This window comes from Phycodurus eques, chromosome 23 (genome assembly GCF_024500275.1).
Source record: "Phycodurus eques isolate BA_2022a chromosome 23, UOR_Pequ_1.1, whole genome shotgun sequence".
Lineage (NCBI taxonomy): Eukaryota > Metazoa > Chordata > Actinopteri > Syngnathiformes > Syngnathidae > Phycodurus > Phycodurus eques.
In genome coordinates this window covers 2,880,091-2,898,440 of record NC_084547.1, presented here as the reverse complement: position 1 = coordinate 2,898,440, position 18,350 = coordinate 2,880,091, and the positions used below count along the sequence as shown (strand labels likewise).

Genomic DNA, 18,350 nt, shown 5'->3' with positions numbered 1-18,350 from the left:
AACCATGTACTCCACAAAAGGTTTGATTATTAACATGAAAATGAAGCAATTTTAAGTTACAAGGACAAATGGAAAAAGTACCTTGGCGTGTGTTTTAGCGGCGCGGTGTTTAGTAGCAGTGGTTAGTGGTCGTCCGTATAAGGGACCGGAAGGTTGGGCTACCTCTCGCATTACCTAGCGTCTGTGAGTCCAGGTCGTCGTCGATGAACTCCTCGCCCTGGATGATGTGCTGCGTGTCCTCGCTGTGGTTGACGGGACTGGTCATCTCCTGCTCCTTCTCGTTGTGCATCTGGGCGTAGACGCTGCGGCTGCCCGGCAGCTTCCTGAAAAACAGCGGGGGATAGACCTCCTCAGTCCTGAGCCAAGGACTGCAGGATTTTTTTTTTTTGGGTGGGGAGGGGGGTTTGTAAGAGGGGGCTCTATTTTATTTTTTATTTTTTTGCACTGGTTTCATTCAAGTGACTTTTTTTGGTGTCAGGGCTGTTGCGAGCAAGGAGGTGCTGCTGGTGGCTGAAAACAAGGCATGCACTCCCGACGTGCTGTCCCCCACCCCGCGACAATGCGAGTCATCGCTACCATCACGAAAGCGTGGATTTTTAAGCGATGACTATTTTATGGGTTTTGACAGTATGCCGACAAATCAACTGGATGGGGTGCTGCGTCATCAACTCATTCCCTGCCATAGACGTTTATATTCGTCAACCGGAATCCAACCGTTTACCACCGCCAGCCAATGTATTTGTCAAGTACGTTTTTCACCGGGTCGGCGTGGAAGACAGTCTCGCCCAGCTCGTCTGTGAAATTCAAGTTTGTAAACCCCTGTAACGAATAACAGGTGCCTATAGATGGCGGCGTCGCATCGCTTTGGATCTGAGATCAGCACAGCTATTGAGCAGAAGATAAAGACGAGGCAGTTCAGCGTGTCACTGTTCTATATATGTTAATTATTTTGTCATCGTAAGTCCCTTTTCAGTCTTGTTTTGTTTCTATTTCATTCATGTCATTGTGAGATGATATACGCGAGCAGAGCCGACCCACATTCCATGGGGCGCCAAGCAAAATTGCATGTTGGGACCCTCTATCATTGTGATTGATAAATTGCGTCATAACAAACTCATACCAAGTTGAATAAATAGGTCTCGACTCAACGTAAAAATATGGCGGACGAAGAATTGCTCTTGTGGGACCCTAAGCAGGTGCCGAGTTGGCTTGGGTCTTGGGCCGGCTCTGCTCACCAGCGCAATTTGACGGCGGATAAGCTCTGCGGCACGACACCCACCTCTTGAACTTGTAGAGGATAAAAGAGGCCGTGGCCGCGATGCTGACCAGAAAAATGACGGCGACGGCCCAGACGCCGGGACCGCCGGCAGCTCCGTGACCTGCGGTAATGACAAGATAAAAAAAGAATGATCATAAAGCAGCCGTAAGGACAAAGCGGACGTTGAAACAGTTGAAAAAGAAGTTGCGGGAGAGCTTGAGGTACAAATCCAGGGTAACAATCGAGAAAGTAGCAGTGAAGCCTCTACAAAAGCATGTGAATGCGTAGAGAAGCGCAAAATTGTATGCCAACAAATCCCAGACACCTGCAAATAACGCCCCTTGGTGGCTTCCACGAACAGTGTTTCCCAACCTTGATTGAGCCAGTCGCATTCAGCCTTGCCTTGAGGAATGAGTTTGAATTCGTTCGGTGACCACGGGCGTACCTCAAAACAATTTGATCTCAAATCATCATTCCCCTTTGAAAATGCAAAGGCTAATAATCCGTTCCAGCCTCCCCCAAGTGTGTTTAAATGTGTTTCAGTCGTGTGGGAGAAGAATTTGGTGTCTTTTTTTATATTGTGGATTTTTACCCATCATGGGAGCCTCTGGAACATCACCCCTGTGATAAATGGGGGAAGGCTATATATTTTAATGCAATTAAGTCAATGGTATGCTTGACTGCTTGGCATATGTTGACCTACAGCACATTCAGTTACCCTGAGCAGGTTTTAAAAACTCAGCGGAAAACGTTTGGACACCCCTAAATGAGGACAAATTGTAGAATTTTAATTTGTGGTTGGCAATCACTGCCATCAGGGATGTTTTGGAAACAATCTTGAGTTGCAAATAACCAAAGGCGTCTCTCAGCATTCACAATGAAGCGAAGGGTAATCCGAGGGGTTGCTAGGAAACCAGGGAAGGGAATAAAAGGTGAAATCTGAAGTTCCCCAAGAGGAAAGGGGGCAGAAGTAAGACTTCACGAACGCACCAATTTCTGTTGCTGTGGAGTCAACAGCATTTAGACCTAGCCCTTTGGAGATAAACCAATGATTTGCCATTAAAACAAAAGCTATGTTGCTTTCAACGGGGATCGCAGGTGTAAACTCATACCTGCGTTTGGGTCCGCTGGCAGCACCAGAACCTGGAGACCGCCTCGTACTACGAAGCTGACGTTGTTGACTTTGAAGGCTTGCATGATGGCCGGGATACGCTGTGGACCACAAAATATTAACTACGAACCAGTTGAACAGTGGTTCTCAAACTTGTCCGCTTCCACATAAAAAAAAATTTCGCTCTCTTAAGTGCTACCATCATGACTAGAAGACAGGTTTTATGAATTAAATCATTCGCTGCCAGCCCTCCCAGTTAACATGGATATTTGACTTCTAAAGCCGTCAATGGCAGCGAATTAGTTTAAAAAGTGTATATGCAAATATATTGACCAAAAAGTGAAATACAACTGAACTGTACTTCGTGCTTATTTCGCGTACACTGAAAAGTCCAAATGTGAAGATGTTTACCTTATCCTGAAAGTCGCTTTTCTTTGCTGGCGCGCTCTCCATCGGGAGGACGTACAGGTCGGCGGAGGTGGGGATGCCCGCCTTCACCACGGTAACCAGGGAATCCTCGGGGACACCTGTGACCTGAGGTGAGGAATATACACCAAACAAACAAAATCAAGCTGTCATTTGGTCTGAAGATCCTTTGCTGATAAGAACAAAAAAAGTATCCTTGTTTATCATTTCAATGCCAGTGACATAATTACTGCAAATGTGTGTTGTTTAACTAAACAAGGCTAAGTGTCATTTACCTTGGCGAGTGTCTTGGTGACGACCTGACCCACGTCCTCTCGCCATTCCGGAATGTTGGGATTGAGGCGGTCCAGGTGCCCGCTGAAGCTCAGAGGGATAACGTGGAAGTTTTCTGCCAAGGGGTAGGACGCGCGTTTGGACCAAAAACTCTCCTGGGTCAACATAGTGGAGGGCGAAGAAGGCCCGTTACCGTAGACGCGGACCATCCTGGTATCCTTCACCATGGACCTCCCGTTGGAGGCCTGGACGCTGACTGAAATCTGGCCCGCCTCTGGGAAACTGGTCAGCATGCTGTTGCGCAGAGTCAACGTTGGCTGCGTGACAGTTGCGTGTGACGTTAGCGACTCCAGAATGTTTTGTTTTTTTTCTCAATCTTTTCCGAGGAGTATTTACCTGCAAGCTGTCTCCGATCCACCAGTAGAAGACGGTCAGGTTGGCCTCGGCGGGAAGGACGACGGCCGTCAGGTTGACCTGGTGGTTTCTCCCGGCGATGGGGATCACTTCCAGGTGAACCTCTTGCAGAGGTGCTGTGAATTAACATTCAAAAATTGGGAGTGTGGACGTTGACGCGGGTCGGAATCAGACGGCCGAAACTCAGTGAAGGACCAGCGTTTTCCAGTGCATTTCATTAAGTCATTATTTAGTTCGGCTAATGGAAGAAGAGTTTGAAATGGTTTACGGTTTAAAATATATCGACATATATCAGCATTTACACAACAGCAAGGGGTGACTACAGTATACAAATGTATGCACTGTGTCTCAGCGCCACTAGAGGCCGCCAGAGGACATTGTTTGCATTTGTACATTGTTTGCATTTTCCCGACCTGTGACCTGGATGTACATGCTGGCCTCGTCGTGACCCGCCGCATTCTCCGCCCGCACGGACACTTTGTAAACTCCCGGATTCGCGTAGCGGTGCTGGATGGGTTCATCTGTCACCGTCAGGTTCCGGTAAATGGCCCGAAAGCCGTCGCCCAGGTCCACTTGGTACTTGGTGCTGCTCGTGTCGCCCTGGGCGAAGATTACGAGAGTTATTTCAGAATTGGAAGACATTTTCTGATTTGATTAAAAATCCCTCAGAAATCAATATTGTTTTAGCAGACATTTTAAATACTAGTAATTCTGCACTCTGTCGTTGCTTCTATTTTTCATCTTCTTTCAAGGTTTTTAGCTGTAAGGGAGCATGTCACTCAAATAATTAATATATTATATAGGCAAGTTTGTTACTGAGCAGCTAGCATATACGCTTGAGTAAAAATGCTACCATTAGCATTGATTTGCAATTATTGTAATAAGATTAACACTAAAATTAGTATTCCATCACAATTGAACTTTCTTTATTGTAGAGGATTTATTCTGCATTATGGTCTGAGTATCAGAATTAATAATCAGGGGTTGCGCCAAACACAGCAAAATACATGACAAAACATCTCCTAAAAATTGGACATTTGATGGTTGGGCCAAAATTGTTCTCCATTTCTGGAATGGCCCAGTGGGGGTGCTCATCTGAACACATGACGAATTAAGGGAAAGAAAAGCGGTTCACGCAAACTACCTCCTCCTGGTGCACTATGAATGTGACGTCATCACCCGGTGCCACAGCCAACATCTGCCCTTTGATGCCCACTTGTAGTCCTCCAGGAGGCAGCAGAGGGCAGTTGCTTTGTTTGGCACTTTGCTCCTTGTTCAGGCCCCCCTCGCACACATTTGAGACCACCTTGCGGTACCTGGGGGAGAAAAAAAGGAACAGTTTGTTGTCGTCATTTCATTTCAGTTTGGCCAATCAGATTTCAGCCTCTATGTGTTGCCATGCCAATCTAATCTGTCGAGGGACTACAGAATCCGTAGCGCTGGCACAGGTAACTTCAACTAAATTAGCAATGGGACTGTTTCTAGAACCAATCAGATTTCACATTCATCCTCCAAGGGCCAGCTAGCCGGCCCACAATCACGTCAGCATTTTTCTATCCCCTGATTGGTTGGTTGGAGCCTTCCAAGTTGGATGCATATTATTTAGCATTGTTTTTGCCATGTTATTAAATATTGACTGTGACCTGCTCCAGGCGATGTAGGTAGCACAGTTGTGTGCTGTTATATTGTATTTTTGTTGATATTGTAGTATGGTTGTTTTCTATAATTCAAACGTGATAGTAATGGTTTTAGGATGTGGATTAAGTCGGGTAAGTCCCTACTGGAGGCCCGCCACTGGTCTCTACGATGTGCTGGACCAGAAGAACAAGACACGTTTCCGTGTTTTGTACAGACCCAGTGCTCGACTCGAAGGTTCGTCCCGGTTGGCAGTTTTCCGGCGGCGAGTCCGGACGGTGCCAAAAGTCAGCAAAGCATCGTCCGCTCGCTGCGCGGGATCGCTCGAAGCCGTAGTCGCTGCACACGCCGCGCGCCAACAAAAAAGGCACAAAATTCAAGCCTTGCGTCCTCATCGACAGTTCCGCTCGCAACGGGCTCACCAGTTGAAGTCCCGCTCGGTGCACTGGCAGGGCTTAGTCCCGAGAGCCGAGGTGTAGCTCTTGCCTTTGACACAGAACGCGGTGGCCTTCCTCCTCCGGAAAGTCTGCTCCTGGCCCATGATGCACTTTTCACCCTGACTCGCGACAATGACAAGTGAGACTTCGTGTGTGTGTGTGTGTGTGTGTGTGTGTGTGTGTGTGTGTGCGCGCGCGCGCGCGCGCACGCGCGCGTTACCTGCAGGTCTGTGAGCTGCCACGACTCGTAGTCGGCCTCCGCACACTGGCGAGGGAAAGACTGCCGGAAGTCCACTTTGACCAGTTCCCAGTCGGACCTGTAGCTGATGTGGCCGAACACTCTGCGCACAAACGAGCACACGCGCTTGCCGTGTTAGCGTACAGACTCTTGAAATCGCCGGAAAAAAAGGGTTGGGGTATGAAACCCAAATCGGCTTGGCGACTGGACTTGAACAGGGGTGTGTAGACTTTTTATATCCACAGAACAAATAAAACCCCATAGTCGAGGTCCCACTGTAATTGCTTTCTCAACGTGGCCGAGCTCCCGAATGGAAAGGAGCCTCGGAGGGTTGGACGGGACAAAGGCTTCGCCGGGGAAAGAATGGCGAGAAATTGGATGCCGGCAGACGGAGCGGGAATGGACGGGACGAGAGTGGCGCGTGTGCGTCTCCTCGGCCGCACGTAACAAGCAAACGGCGTGAGGGGGCGAGAGGAGTGGAAAAGGGATGGTCTGGAGGTTCAAGCACAAGGCGTCAAACCTCATTTTCCGCTCGGGATGAGAATTAGTATCAGTGTGAAGCGGTGGATCCATTATGCATGGATTGCACACCGCCGCGACCATCGAGCCTATCGCCCCCTTTTCGACCTGTCACGATTGACCAGCAATGGCTTCCCGTCTTAGCTTTGGGCCAATTAAAACCTTTGGGATGATTGGGATGTATCGTCACATAAATCGGACAGCCCTGCATGAATAATTAAAAAAACAAAACAAAACATTTTTTTCCATTTTTTTTGCAGAACAAAAGCTGTGTTACAGGAATCATATTTTTTTCCGCAGAAGAAAAATACATATTTTTCAATTCAAGAATAGCGTATTTTTTCTATGTGATGCGGCGGACTTACGTCATCACCAGGGTCTCGTCTCCCGGCTCGCTCAGGAGTCCGTCGACGAAGACGGAGGTGCTGGTGAAGTTGTGGACCGCCCACGTGCGTCCCTCGTCGATACTGAACCTGGTGCGGAACGCATATGTTATCCCCGAGCTAAAATATTGACCAACCGACACAAAATTCATGCAGAAAAAAAAAAGTTCTCAGTAAGTTGCAGTTGCAAGTATTGTTTTTTTTTTTCCACAGAGGATAAAGTATATAAACCTGCGGGTATTGCGATATTGTCTGCCTATGTGTGGCTGATCCATTTGTGTTCAAATATGCGTTGCTCAAAGTGTTAATAACGTCGACACATAGCTGCTATCCGTTAGCTCATCTATGGCGTTTCCCATTATGTGTTAGCATTAAGCTACGCTAGGCGAAGGTTTTGTTGTTTTCAATACATAATGTGCAATTAAATGAATTTGCTTGTTTTTATGATTTCTTATTTTGAGATAAAATGACTCATAACCGGTAATCAAATATTCATGGAAAAGTGATAAGAAGGAAGTGAAATGCTGTAACACAAAAAAAACATTTCGGCAGACAAAAGACTTGGCTCGATTCAAGGTATTTAATCCCGGTTCGATTTGAATTTTGGCAGTGCCATACAAAAGCAAGTCTCACTTCTTTGTCACTGCGGGTCAAGAACGCTTACTTGAGTATTTTGAGTGGAATGGAAGTGTCCTTGATGGCCACAATCACCCCGCCGTGGTCAAGGTAGAGGATGTGATGCTCCTCCTCCAGAACCTTGAAAGGAGACACGGTGCACTGAATATTCTCATTTGGGGGCTTCTTATTGAGTTGGGATCATCAAATATGCGAGTGCCACCTCCAACGACGAGTTTTTTCCAAAAAACACATTCGGTGCAGCTACTGGCTCATTTAGCATATTTCTTTTTTAGCCGGTTCACATCAGCAAAGCGACGGGAACATGTTGTTTGGATAAAAGCCAGGCCGTACTTCTATTTAAGTACAGAGTGGGAGTACTTTTTCCAGTTCTGCCGACGAGTGTGCGGAGGATCGATGGGGATGTACCTGTCTCCATGTCTTCCCGCAGTCAGACGTGATGTACATTTCTTCTTTGTACTCCACCAGCTTGGAGCCAAGGTTACCTGAAGGAAAACAATTTGCACATAAGGCTATAAGGCAGCCTCGGAAGAAAAAATTAGTCCAGTCACAGGCTGGGCAAAAAAAGGTGGGAAACGGACCTGCTCCCATGATGAGACCCGGAGCAGAATCTTTGGTGTGGACGGTACCGGACACGTAAGGGTTGTCTGCCCAGCGCAGGTGCAGGTGGAGGTGGCAGTCCGGCTGGAAGGAGGACGGAATAAGTGAGGAGAAAATGCACTTTCTGCAGAAATTGCACGTGCAGACTGAAGATGAAGCGAAATGCTGTGCAATTCATTCGGCCCGCCGAAATGCAGAACGCGAGACTTGGAAGTCGGCTCACGGTTGGGATCGGTTGGGAAATATGTAAAATGTCTCGTAATTTGATCCATTTACTGTGAAAATGTGGGAAATTCGGGCTCATCATAAATGACAGATGTCCCGAATTGAATGAGCGGAACATTTTGAAGTTGAAATGGTTTGAACGCTGGACGGTTCTAAAATGTTAACGGGTTGAATAAGTTGCGAAATACGGCGGGATGAGTTCAATTTGGAAAAAGTCTCCTTTTCATTCATTACGGCGAAAATTGACGTCATAATAACAGCGCGTTTGGTGCACGATAACGTGACGTGACGCGCGCCATTACCGCTTTGCAGGTGATGGTTTTGCCGTTCATGTTGGTGGTGGGCGGGGTCAGGGGCTGCCAATCTCGTCCTTTGTTGTAGGTGATGACCGTTCTCACCTTGCCGTCCACCCGCTGATTGGCCAGGAAGACGCCTTTGATCCCACGCACCTGCATTTAAAACGTATGCATTTCAAAAAAACTAAACAAAACTTGGACTCGCTGAGACCAGTCAGAACGTTCCCGCACCTCCAGGATGTCGATGAGGACCACGTCCTCGGGCTGCCTGGTGCTCCGGACGTTTTCCAGGACGACGGAGTAGTAGACCCCCTGCGGGTCCGACTGGTACAAGTTGTACGTGTCCGTCTGGTACCACTCCTGCAGCGCCAGGAAGACCTGCTGCTCGTCCGTGCTCACTATGTGAACATCCTGGAGAGCGGGTCCGAGTCAAGGGGAGACGAAATCAAAATCCACGTCATTGTTCCACAGAACAGCTATGGTCTATAAACACAAATGCTTTACATTGTGCATTGTTTGTGTATTGCGGTGAAAGCCAATCGAAGGCCTGACAGCATGTCAATGGCAATGATTGGTTCAAAGTTGTTTCCCCTCGCGCTGCATTCAATCGGCGCCCTTTAACGGTACTCAGGCTTGCGCGGCGGCATCAAGCGCTCCCCCGCCGCGGCGCGTCCAAGCCCGACTCATTTATCGTCTCGGCGTACGCCGGCGACACGCGACGCCGTTCAATTGCCGTTTAGCGGCCAGTGAAAAACGCTCTCGCTTGATTCTTGCACTAAACGGGGAAACGCTTATTTAGCACACGCGGCGGTGGTCATTGAGAAATGAACCCATTTATACCTCGCACAATATTTAAACACTTTTTAAAAACGTAAACATGAGTTTTCGAGATCTGCGCCGCTCGTCCAATTTTTTTGCTTTGACTGCATCAACACGTAGACAGACGATAATCACAATACTCCCAGGCAAATGTTATTCATCATCTGTGAAAAACGATTATTCCTGCAGCTTACTGAGTCACTTATAGTCGTTGCGCAAGCCTTCTTTGTTTGGGTCTGCTTGACTGTACTGCCCCCTAGTGGCAGCCAAGTCACGCCCACCAGAAGGAGCCACAATGAAGTCATCAGGATGCACAAACTGTTTAGTTCTTTACTTCTTTTGAATTCTGTTATTACGCTACGTTTTTATAAAGTAAAAAAGTATAGAATGCTATTGTCCATCAAAAAACACATTACAAAAATGTGTTTTTCGGGCGGGGTGAGGCTGGAATTTGCGTTCATTTCAATTAAAAAAAAAAAAAAAAACTACAAATAACAATCGCTTCAAAATCCGAGGTCTTGTGGGGGAAGACGGTCGACGACACGACGGTGCGGCATTCTCCGATCAATGCAATCAATACGGCGAAACACGGCCGGCGAGGAAGCTGCCCGGCAAAGAGGTGAGATGGAATTAAATCTCGTAAAAGCCGGCGGCTTCGCTCCCAACTGGGCTGAGAACTCATAAACTCGGCCGAAGCTCCGTCAATCCAGTGCGTCGCACCAATCTTTGTTATGAGGGCTGCAGTTGTCTGCCAATAATCGGCATTTTTAAGGGTGAAAAATGCACTCATTTCTTTCTCTTTAAAGCAGGGGGGTTCTCAAACTTTGTAGGCGAGGAAACTCTCGCATAATCCGCCTATTGATGCGTACTGTACCGCGAAAGACAAAACGGAATGAAGTTCATATTTTGTGGAGGAAGAAAAGTGAAATGAAACAGTGACAATTATGTCGTATAAAGGTTGGAATCTTTACAATAACAAAGACGTAGTTTGTCAGGATAAAATCGGAATCCATCTGGATTTTGAAGTCGTAACATTATCATGAACTTGAACAAGGGAGGTTATATTTTAACAAGTGGATTTCAAAAATACTAATTCTCGTCACATTATGCCTTTCGTTCTGGAAAATATGTGTTTCCACGTAAAAATACTCCAGTTGTGTAAGATCGACGTGATAGCTCAAAATCATATATCATTTCGAGAAACCATTCATTTCAAGACAAATAATCCATTTCCGTTACCTTTGGCAAGGCATACTTGGGAAACTTCATCTGGACAAACTCGTTGCGTCGATACGACACGTAGTGCTTGGTGCGATTCCCTGCGGTCACCTGGGAAAAAAAACACAGTCGTCGTATACATAAAAAAACACATGCAGCTGTACTCACATTCCCATCGGATCGCGGAAGACTTTTTCTTTTTGACAGAACCGGACGTTTTTTAAACGTTGAACATGTTTCGTTTTGGTTTGGTTGCGTGCGTTACCTTGACAAAAATGTAGTCGCCCTGCACCGACAGAGAATTGTGGTCGATTTTACCCAAGAACTGAGCGGTCACCATTTTGTCGGAGCAGTTCTGGATGAGACAGGTGACGTACAGGTAACCTGCAATGACACATTCCAAATCACGATCAATCCATCTTTGAACTTAACTATTGTGTAAGTGATCGTGTCAAACCTTGCCGTTTGATGATGATGTTGGTTTTTTTTGTGCCTGCATTTGGGTTTTCCACCTTTTGCCACCATCACCACAAAAAACAAGCAGTGATGGTACAAATATTCGATTTTTCGATTCGATTTTAGGTACATAGTTTTGAGTCCTTTTTGCCACCTCTGTGTATGTGTGGGCAAGAAAATGCACCTCTCTCCTCTCAGGACTTGAACCTTCCAGAACCTTTTTATTTGTCCAGATGGGACGGAGGAGTGCTGCCGTCGCAGGATTATTGACAGAGATTACGATTTAGGATGCACAATGTCGATGAGGTCCGCTCGGGGGGCTGGGAAATGTGAAACACACACACTTCTACCACGCGACCGCTAATACACACAATTGTCAGCGAGCGTTCCCCCCCCCCCCCCCCAGGAGGAGATTTAAGCACTAAACGGTCCATCTGGTAGTCAGCTGATTTTGCCACACTGGCTGTTGTCGCCCTCGGCGTTATTCCCGCGTGACATTTTGTGCGCACAGTAAGGTCGAGCACGGCCGCAATGTGGACTGTTTATGAAGCGAAAGGTGAAATGTACACACTGGCTTTTTGGTCATTTAAGAGCACCATCATGACACCTGTGCTTAAAAACAACAACAACAACAACAAAATGTACCTCCACTTGTGTCCTGCATCTCCATGTGCACCAGATCGGGGTCCACATCCACATCTGCTACAGACCTGGTACAAAAAAAAAAAAAAAAAAAAAAAAAACAAAAAAAGAAATCACGGGATTTTCTTATGTAGCGTTTGAATGAATTATTTATTTATGTCCATTTGCTTTTTGTGATATCTTTCAGTGGTGTGGCGCAAGTTTTAAAAATATTATTATTATTTTTTTTAATGTGCCTATGTGCAATAGAGGTCGGGAAACAGGACAATGCCACATGGTGCCAAATGAGACTTTCGGAAAGATGACGCGGGAACTGACCAGAACACTCGGTCCTTGGTCACCCGCTCCTGAAGCAAAGTCCACTTGTGGCCCAAATCTGTGGAGGCAAACAGCTGGAGACACGAGAGAGAGGAGCACGGTTGGAAATGGGACATTTTGCATCGGATCTGAAGAGATTGTGCGCATTGTCCTGGGCCCGACCCGTCCGTCTTTGCAGCAGGCCAGCAGCTTGTCCTCCTCCTTCGGGTGGAAGATGAGCGTGTCCGGGCTGAAGAGGACGCTCTTGCCGCTGGAAGGACTGGCCCTCGTCGGTGCTGATAAACAGCATCTGGTCGCGTTCGTTCGCTGAGGAGCCCACCAGAACCACCTGTCGACACGAGTGCCCGTCCTGACGTGACTCACGGGTTTTACTGTCGTTTGGCAGAATTTATGTCAAACATCAAGCAAAGCGAATGACACTTCGCCGCTAGCTTAACGCTAAATAGCAACTCTGTTGCGGTGCTTCAGCCCTTTAGGCAACGGATTGAACACAAACGGTGCTGCAAAAACATGAAGACAGACGATATAACAGTACTCACAGTCATATATTCTTTATCCTCTGCGTAGAATGACTAATATTAGTGCTTTACTGATGAGCTGTGAGAGGCATTGAGATGTCTCAATGAAGCGTTATGATGATTCCCCAGTTGTAGACACCACACCTTGCTGCTGTATTCAGGCTGCCTAGAAATTGTGCGTGGGATTCATAATACCGCCTCAATGAACAGTATATCACACGTGCGGCGACAGGCAACGTGCCTGCCACCTCGTCCCCGCGAGGCGGCGCACGCGAGGGGCGCTCGTGACGCCGACTTTACACGACAGCGCAAAGGGCATTAGCTGCCCGCCTGCCTGCGCCTTGTGAAGCGAGGACCTTGAACTTATCACACCTTGTTTCTCCTTCCTGATGTCCCGATAACTTCGTGGGCGATATGCCGCCGTTTTAATTACATTTCCCGTCGTCGAACACTGGAGAACGAGAGGGAGGACGGCAACGCTCCGGGCTATTAATCCAGATTTAATTACGAGTCGGGAGTCGCAAACAAACGTCTCCGGGCGCGAAATAAAAAGTGATTTTGCTTCAGTGCGAAGCGCAAATTAAGACCTTTAATGGCAACATTGGTGCAAGACTGCTGTTTGCCTCTGGTGGCTGAGGCAATGATGTGGTGAGGAAGCAACATCACGTCCTACAGGTATTTAGTGTTTTAGTCATACCGTGAAAACCCATAAACAGGAGTGGACTATTCAACGACAATCACTCTTTCAGTAATTGAACAGTTCTTACAATTTAACATTAGAGCATTATATTTGAACTGGATTTCTCAACCGATTTAAGAAAGCGGTAGCGGAGAGCTCTCGCTACCAAACGAGCGGAGCTCTCGGCGCGCAAGGAACATTTGCGGCCGGTGGCGTCACCCGTCGTCGCCGGGCGGAATCGCAATGGGCTTTGACAAAAACAGCGGCGGACTTAATTGCTGCGGAAAAGCTTTTGATCACGTCTGATCTCGGGGAAAGCGCAAGCCGTCAGCTCAGCGGCTTCTCAAGAGCGCTGCGGGGGCACTTGTGTGGGGAGCTGATTGATTTGAACAGGTATGGAGTATTTAATAGCTTAGGCTGTCAGTGTAAGGGCAGGTTTGACGGAGAGCAGATTATTATTTGAAAAGTCATTTTACATAACAATTAAAGCAGTCTATTGCTGCCAAGTAATTGCCAGTGGCGGGTTGTGCCGAGCATAATAACATGGAAATATAAAAAAAAAACATAAATACCATTAAGGCTGATAATTAAATGTATCGTTCATGTGTTATTATATGTGCTGTTCACTCCCTATGTGTTTTCCTAGCAGTTCTTGGGAGTCAAAAGTTTTGCTCCATCCAACCAATCAGCACAAAAAGATTACGTGACTGGATTCTTGCGGTACCAACAGTCCTGTCCCTCAATCCCTTCTGTTGCTTCCTCGCTTTTCTCAAGGAATCCTTTTGGTCTCGGGGACCTCCAGAAAGAGAGCACTTACGCTAACGCTAATGAAATCGACTCATCGTCAAAAAGTCATTCGGGAAGATCGGCCTCCGAGCGCTCGGAACGGCGGGCAATGTATTCCATCCAGATATTTGTCGACCGATGTTATTTGTTGTGCTAGGGGTGGGGGTGGGACTTCGGCCCCCCCTAAATGCTCACGGCCCTGGGACAATTGTGCCCTTTATCCACCCCAGGTGGACAGAAACGAAGCAGACTTCATCATTCCGACTTCTATTCTGCCTTTACAAAAAAATGTATTGAGAGTGACGGAGAGGTTCCTGATCGCCGTTGTAGGAACGCAAAGTGATTTGGTTTCCTCCGGGTACTTGGCTGGAACGGATTGATGGCTTTTCTTCCATTTCAGAGCGGAAAGTTGATTTGAAATACACTTTTTAGGGGCGCTTGTCAGAGCTTACTGAACACCGGGAGAACAGTCGAACACAAAAGACTGCGATGACGTGGGAGCTGCTGTCGGCCACAGCTCACACTCACACGCCACCCCACCGGGCCCCCGCCTCTTAAAGCCACATATCCGAACACACGCGCTGTCATTTCTCAGGAGAATGGAAAATTATTTTGTACAACAGGCAAAGCAGTGAGATCGAAGAAAACATTGGACTAATCTGTCCTCGGGACCATTTTTTTAAATGGTGGGAGGTAACAAAGTAGAATTCATTTGTTACTGCACTGAAGTAGATTTTACAGGTCTCTGGACTTCCATCCATCCATCCATCCATTTTCTGTACCGCTTATCCTCACTAGGGTCTGACAACTTGGTTCTAATTGACAGTCAGAATTCATTTTTACTTTTGTACTTCAGTACATTTCAGTCTGTACTTGTTTTTTTCTTCTTCTAAACTCTGAAGAACATGAGTTAAATCAGTAGCCCACATGTACTAACAGACAGAATTGAGTCGCCAAAAGCACAGACAGACTTTGGAGTCGCAACCAGCTGTTCCTGAGCGTTGAACAGCAGGGGGTCTCCGTCACATAGGCTGACACACGCGCACTCACACGTACATGCTCATTTGCATAAACACGCACAGACACACACACACACACACACACGGACTAAATACTGCCTGTCAGCGAGTCAACGTAACCACACGCGGGGAACCAACACGCACGCACACGTGCACACGCGCAGAGGAAATCATAATGATCAAAGCAGCCACCCCGCTGAGTTTTTGCTAAAATGGCGCAATCACCTCGTCCCTCCTCCGAAGGCCGCGAGCGCCGTAACGACATGTCGTCTCTGGTTGGCGTCGTGGGGGGGGCGGGCGGGCGTTCGTGAAACAAATCCCTTAGGGTCACATTTGGAAGTGGAGGTGGGGGGGTTGGCGCAGTAAATAATGTATGTGGTCTGCGCACGGTCGGGTTCGCATGCGGCTGATGACAACACACGCGCGCGCGCACACGCACACACACACAGCACGCGCGCGGGGTTTTGTTCAAAGAACAGGAGGAAGATGGAAATTATTCATGACTTAAGGAATTCATTATGAACTCAAACGTAAACAAAGACGGTGACAGCAAGGCCTCAAATGAGCCGCCGAGTCGCTGCGTGCAGGAATACAAGCGCTCTGCTCGATCAAGATAAAGAAACGCAGATTTGAGGCAGTCTTTTTTGAACCAGCGCTCAATTTCGCTCATCCGGTCGGTGCACCTTCAATCGCTTTACGGAAGCGACGCCAACAAAATCAACACGCGTAACAAAGACAGTCATGCGCGAGGTGCACGGCCACGAAGGACTCAACGCGCGGGCTAACCAGCGGCAACTACACTCTCATTCGCTGACTCCCAGTGCAAAAAACAAGACGAGGCCCCGCTTTTTCAAGCCACACACATTCAAAGTCAAAAAGATTCTACTGTGCAGAACGTGAGGATAGCGACCCCCCGAGTGGACAATAATAATACTTAGATTAATCAATGCTAAATATATTTGATAGCCCCAGCCCTAATATGAAGTGTTTGTTCGAAGGTTAGTGTGGGGAGGGTCATAAAGCTTTAAAAGAATATAGAAATAATCAAATATATATATATACATATGGTCGCTTCTTTGCAGAATCTTGTCGGTAAACAAGGGCCAACTGCATGTGCCAAAAGTTCAAGTGAGTCCACAGACGGCAGATATATTGAGTGTGTCCATTTAACCCGCCTTTCTTTGTGTCAAAATTGAATTATTGAGGCTCATATTCAATTATTTGTCATCCGAGTGCTGAGGGGGCCAAAGTGGTTCGCTTCAAGTTCACCTGCAGCCGCCGTCATCGCCACTCTCACTCCATTTCCCGTCGACACACGACCTCTCTCAAACAGCCGTGTTTGTCGCTCCTGAAAAATTGAACACAACACGGCCGACGCTTGCCCTTAAAAGCAAGATGGGGGTGGGGGGGGGTACAACAACAAAACCAGTGGCACCCACTTGAGTGTTTTTCTGAGCTGTACATGAACCAACAGCTTCAAATGGCACCCAAGCAACACATACACCCCCCCCCAAACGTCACGTACGTCTATTGATGCATCGTGTGTCCCACGAGGCCACCTCTGACCTCGTTATCGTCGTCGTCATCACCTCGACCGGAGCGTCCCCCGGCCCAGAGGAGGCGAGAAGTTCTCCAGCGGAATGTCAATCGTCCCGCCGAGGACGAAAGCTGAAGGTCGGAACTTTTTACTTTTCAATCAACTTCATTCGTTTCAGAATGCGATGAATGTTCTCCGCAGGTGGCCAATGGTGGGAAAGTACAAATACTTTGTTACTGTGCTTGAGTAGATTTATTGAGTATTTCTTTTCTGATACCAAGATAAATATTTTAAAAAGCTTTCCCACCATGAATGTGACCTATAACCTTTACAATTTCAAAAGTGAAGTAAAAATAAGTGACTGAAATCAGTAGTGTGCATGGGGCCGAGTGCTTCAACAAAGAATAAACAGCAATGATGTGCGGGCATAATAAGGCAGCATTCCCAGATGGGGCGGGATACAGTTTTGTCTCCATGGCAACCCGCCAACCCTCCACGGACAAACAATGAAACGCACACTGACTCTCGTAGGTAAACGATTGCATATTCATAAATGCAAAGCAAAGCCTTGTAACGATGCGCCGTCGACAAGCGGCCGCAGAGTCAAGACAATATTACGAGTTCCAACGGCGTGAAGCGAATGAAATGAACGCGGTGGCTGGGCGCAAATGATTTTTCAAACCCACGTCTGCAGTTGCGCGCGGCTGCGAACTGCTCATTATCTGGCTCGTCGGAGGGAGGCCCAGCTTGTTTTTCTGCGAGGAGACTGTCTCAGGTGAGGACTTGGAAGGGTTCGAATCGCGCGAACAAAACATCATGGTGACATTGGGAGCTCTGCGTCCTCCTCGAGACTTTTTAGACGAGGTTAGAAGGAGGTCATGTTTGTCCTTGCTCACGTTTTAAAAAATGCAGAATCCACCTGAATCATTCATGACGTGCCGCTTTTCTTCCAAACCAATTTCGCGAAAATCCCAAAAATACGATTCAATCCCAGTTGTTTCGAATGGTTGAAACGTCCAATCAGTGTTGTGTATCTTTGTAAAAACGTCTCTCCTTTGAATTGCAGCAGACTCAATGAAAAGTGACACACAGCAAAATACAGATGAAGTACTTACTGTATGTGCTAATCATGCATGCAGATTGATATAAATGAATAATGTCGCGTGGGATCTTTTATTCAAGCCCGCAAGATGAGGAGCGGCAAAGGAGAGAGAAAAAGAAAGAAAAAAAAAAAAAAAAGCCTTTCAGCCCTTATTTGTCTTGGCTTGGCAGTTAGTTTATTGGCCTCCCGAGCCATCCATCAAAGCATTCAAGTGTGCTGATTGGCCCAACAAGCCGCAAAAGAGTGCCAAAATCCTTCGGAGGCCAACTTACATTTGCTTTGGATTTTTTAAATGTTTTTTTTTTTTTTTTTTTGTGCAAACGAAAAATCTCTCCTTTATTTTCTACTGCAAGTTCGGTGAGCTGAAGTGTGCTGGGCGGCGGGATCGAGGAGGCACAGCGAGGCGAGGGAAGACAAACGATGCCTCCCTGCCGGCGAGCCCGAGGTTAAAGCGCCAATTAGCCGCCGTTAACGAAGCCTCGTTAGCCTCGGCAGAGTTTCTTCTCGCGGCCCTGACTCCTCCTTATTATCCCTCAACTCTGAGTGACCTCGCATAGCGCTCCACTAAAAATACATAAATAACTTCATTCAGCTGATAAGGATGTCTTATTCTTGGGGAAAAACAATACAATTAAATGCTCACCCGCAGCCCAGCGATTCAGGATTCTGCAACGCTAACGCCATCTGGGATCGTTTTGTGGCGGCCGAGGTGCCGTTACATGCCGCGCCGTTGGCTTTGGCCACTTCGGCTGCGGATAACAAAAAAAAAAAAAAAAAAGGTGGTAATTAGGCGATGGGCAACAGG

General features: G+C 47.2%; 1 protein-coding gene across 1 annotated transcript in view; it reads right to left on the bottom strand.

The window, feature by feature from the left end:
- The window catches only part of sorcs2 (sortilin-related VPS10 domain containing receptor 2), a 60,643-nt gene that overhangs the window by 1,137 nt on the left and 41,156 nt on the right, over positions 1-18,350 (bottom strand). The window contains 25 exon segments of the mRNA XM_061669308.1: positions 82-368; positions 1,280-1,379; positions 2,249-2,290; positions 2,371-2,470; positions 2,781-2,903; positions 3,071-3,183; positions 3,262-3,385; positions 3,465-3,598; positions 3,896-4,082; positions 4,627-4,798; positions 5,337-5,456; positions 5,540-5,673; positions 5,775-5,895; positions 6,677-6,784; positions 7,359-7,450; positions 7,739-7,815; positions 7,912-8,014; positions 8,458-8,604; positions 8,683-8,862; positions 10,510-10,599; positions 10,754-10,872; positions 11,590-11,654; positions 11,905-11,978; positions 12,067-12,147; positions 12,149-12,232. Of these exon segments, the coding sequence (XP_061525292.1) occupies positions 110-368; positions 1,280-1,379; positions 2,249-2,290; positions 2,371-2,470; positions 2,781-2,903; positions 3,071-3,183; positions 3,262-3,385; positions 3,465-3,598; positions 3,896-4,082; positions 4,627-4,798; positions 5,337-5,456; positions 5,540-5,673; positions 5,775-5,895; positions 6,677-6,784; positions 7,359-7,450; positions 7,739-7,815; positions 7,912-8,014; positions 8,458-8,604; positions 8,683-8,862; positions 10,510-10,599; positions 10,754-10,872; positions 11,590-11,654; positions 11,905-11,978; positions 12,067-12,147; positions 12,149-12,232 (2,949 nt within the window). The 3' untranslated portion in view covers positions 82-109.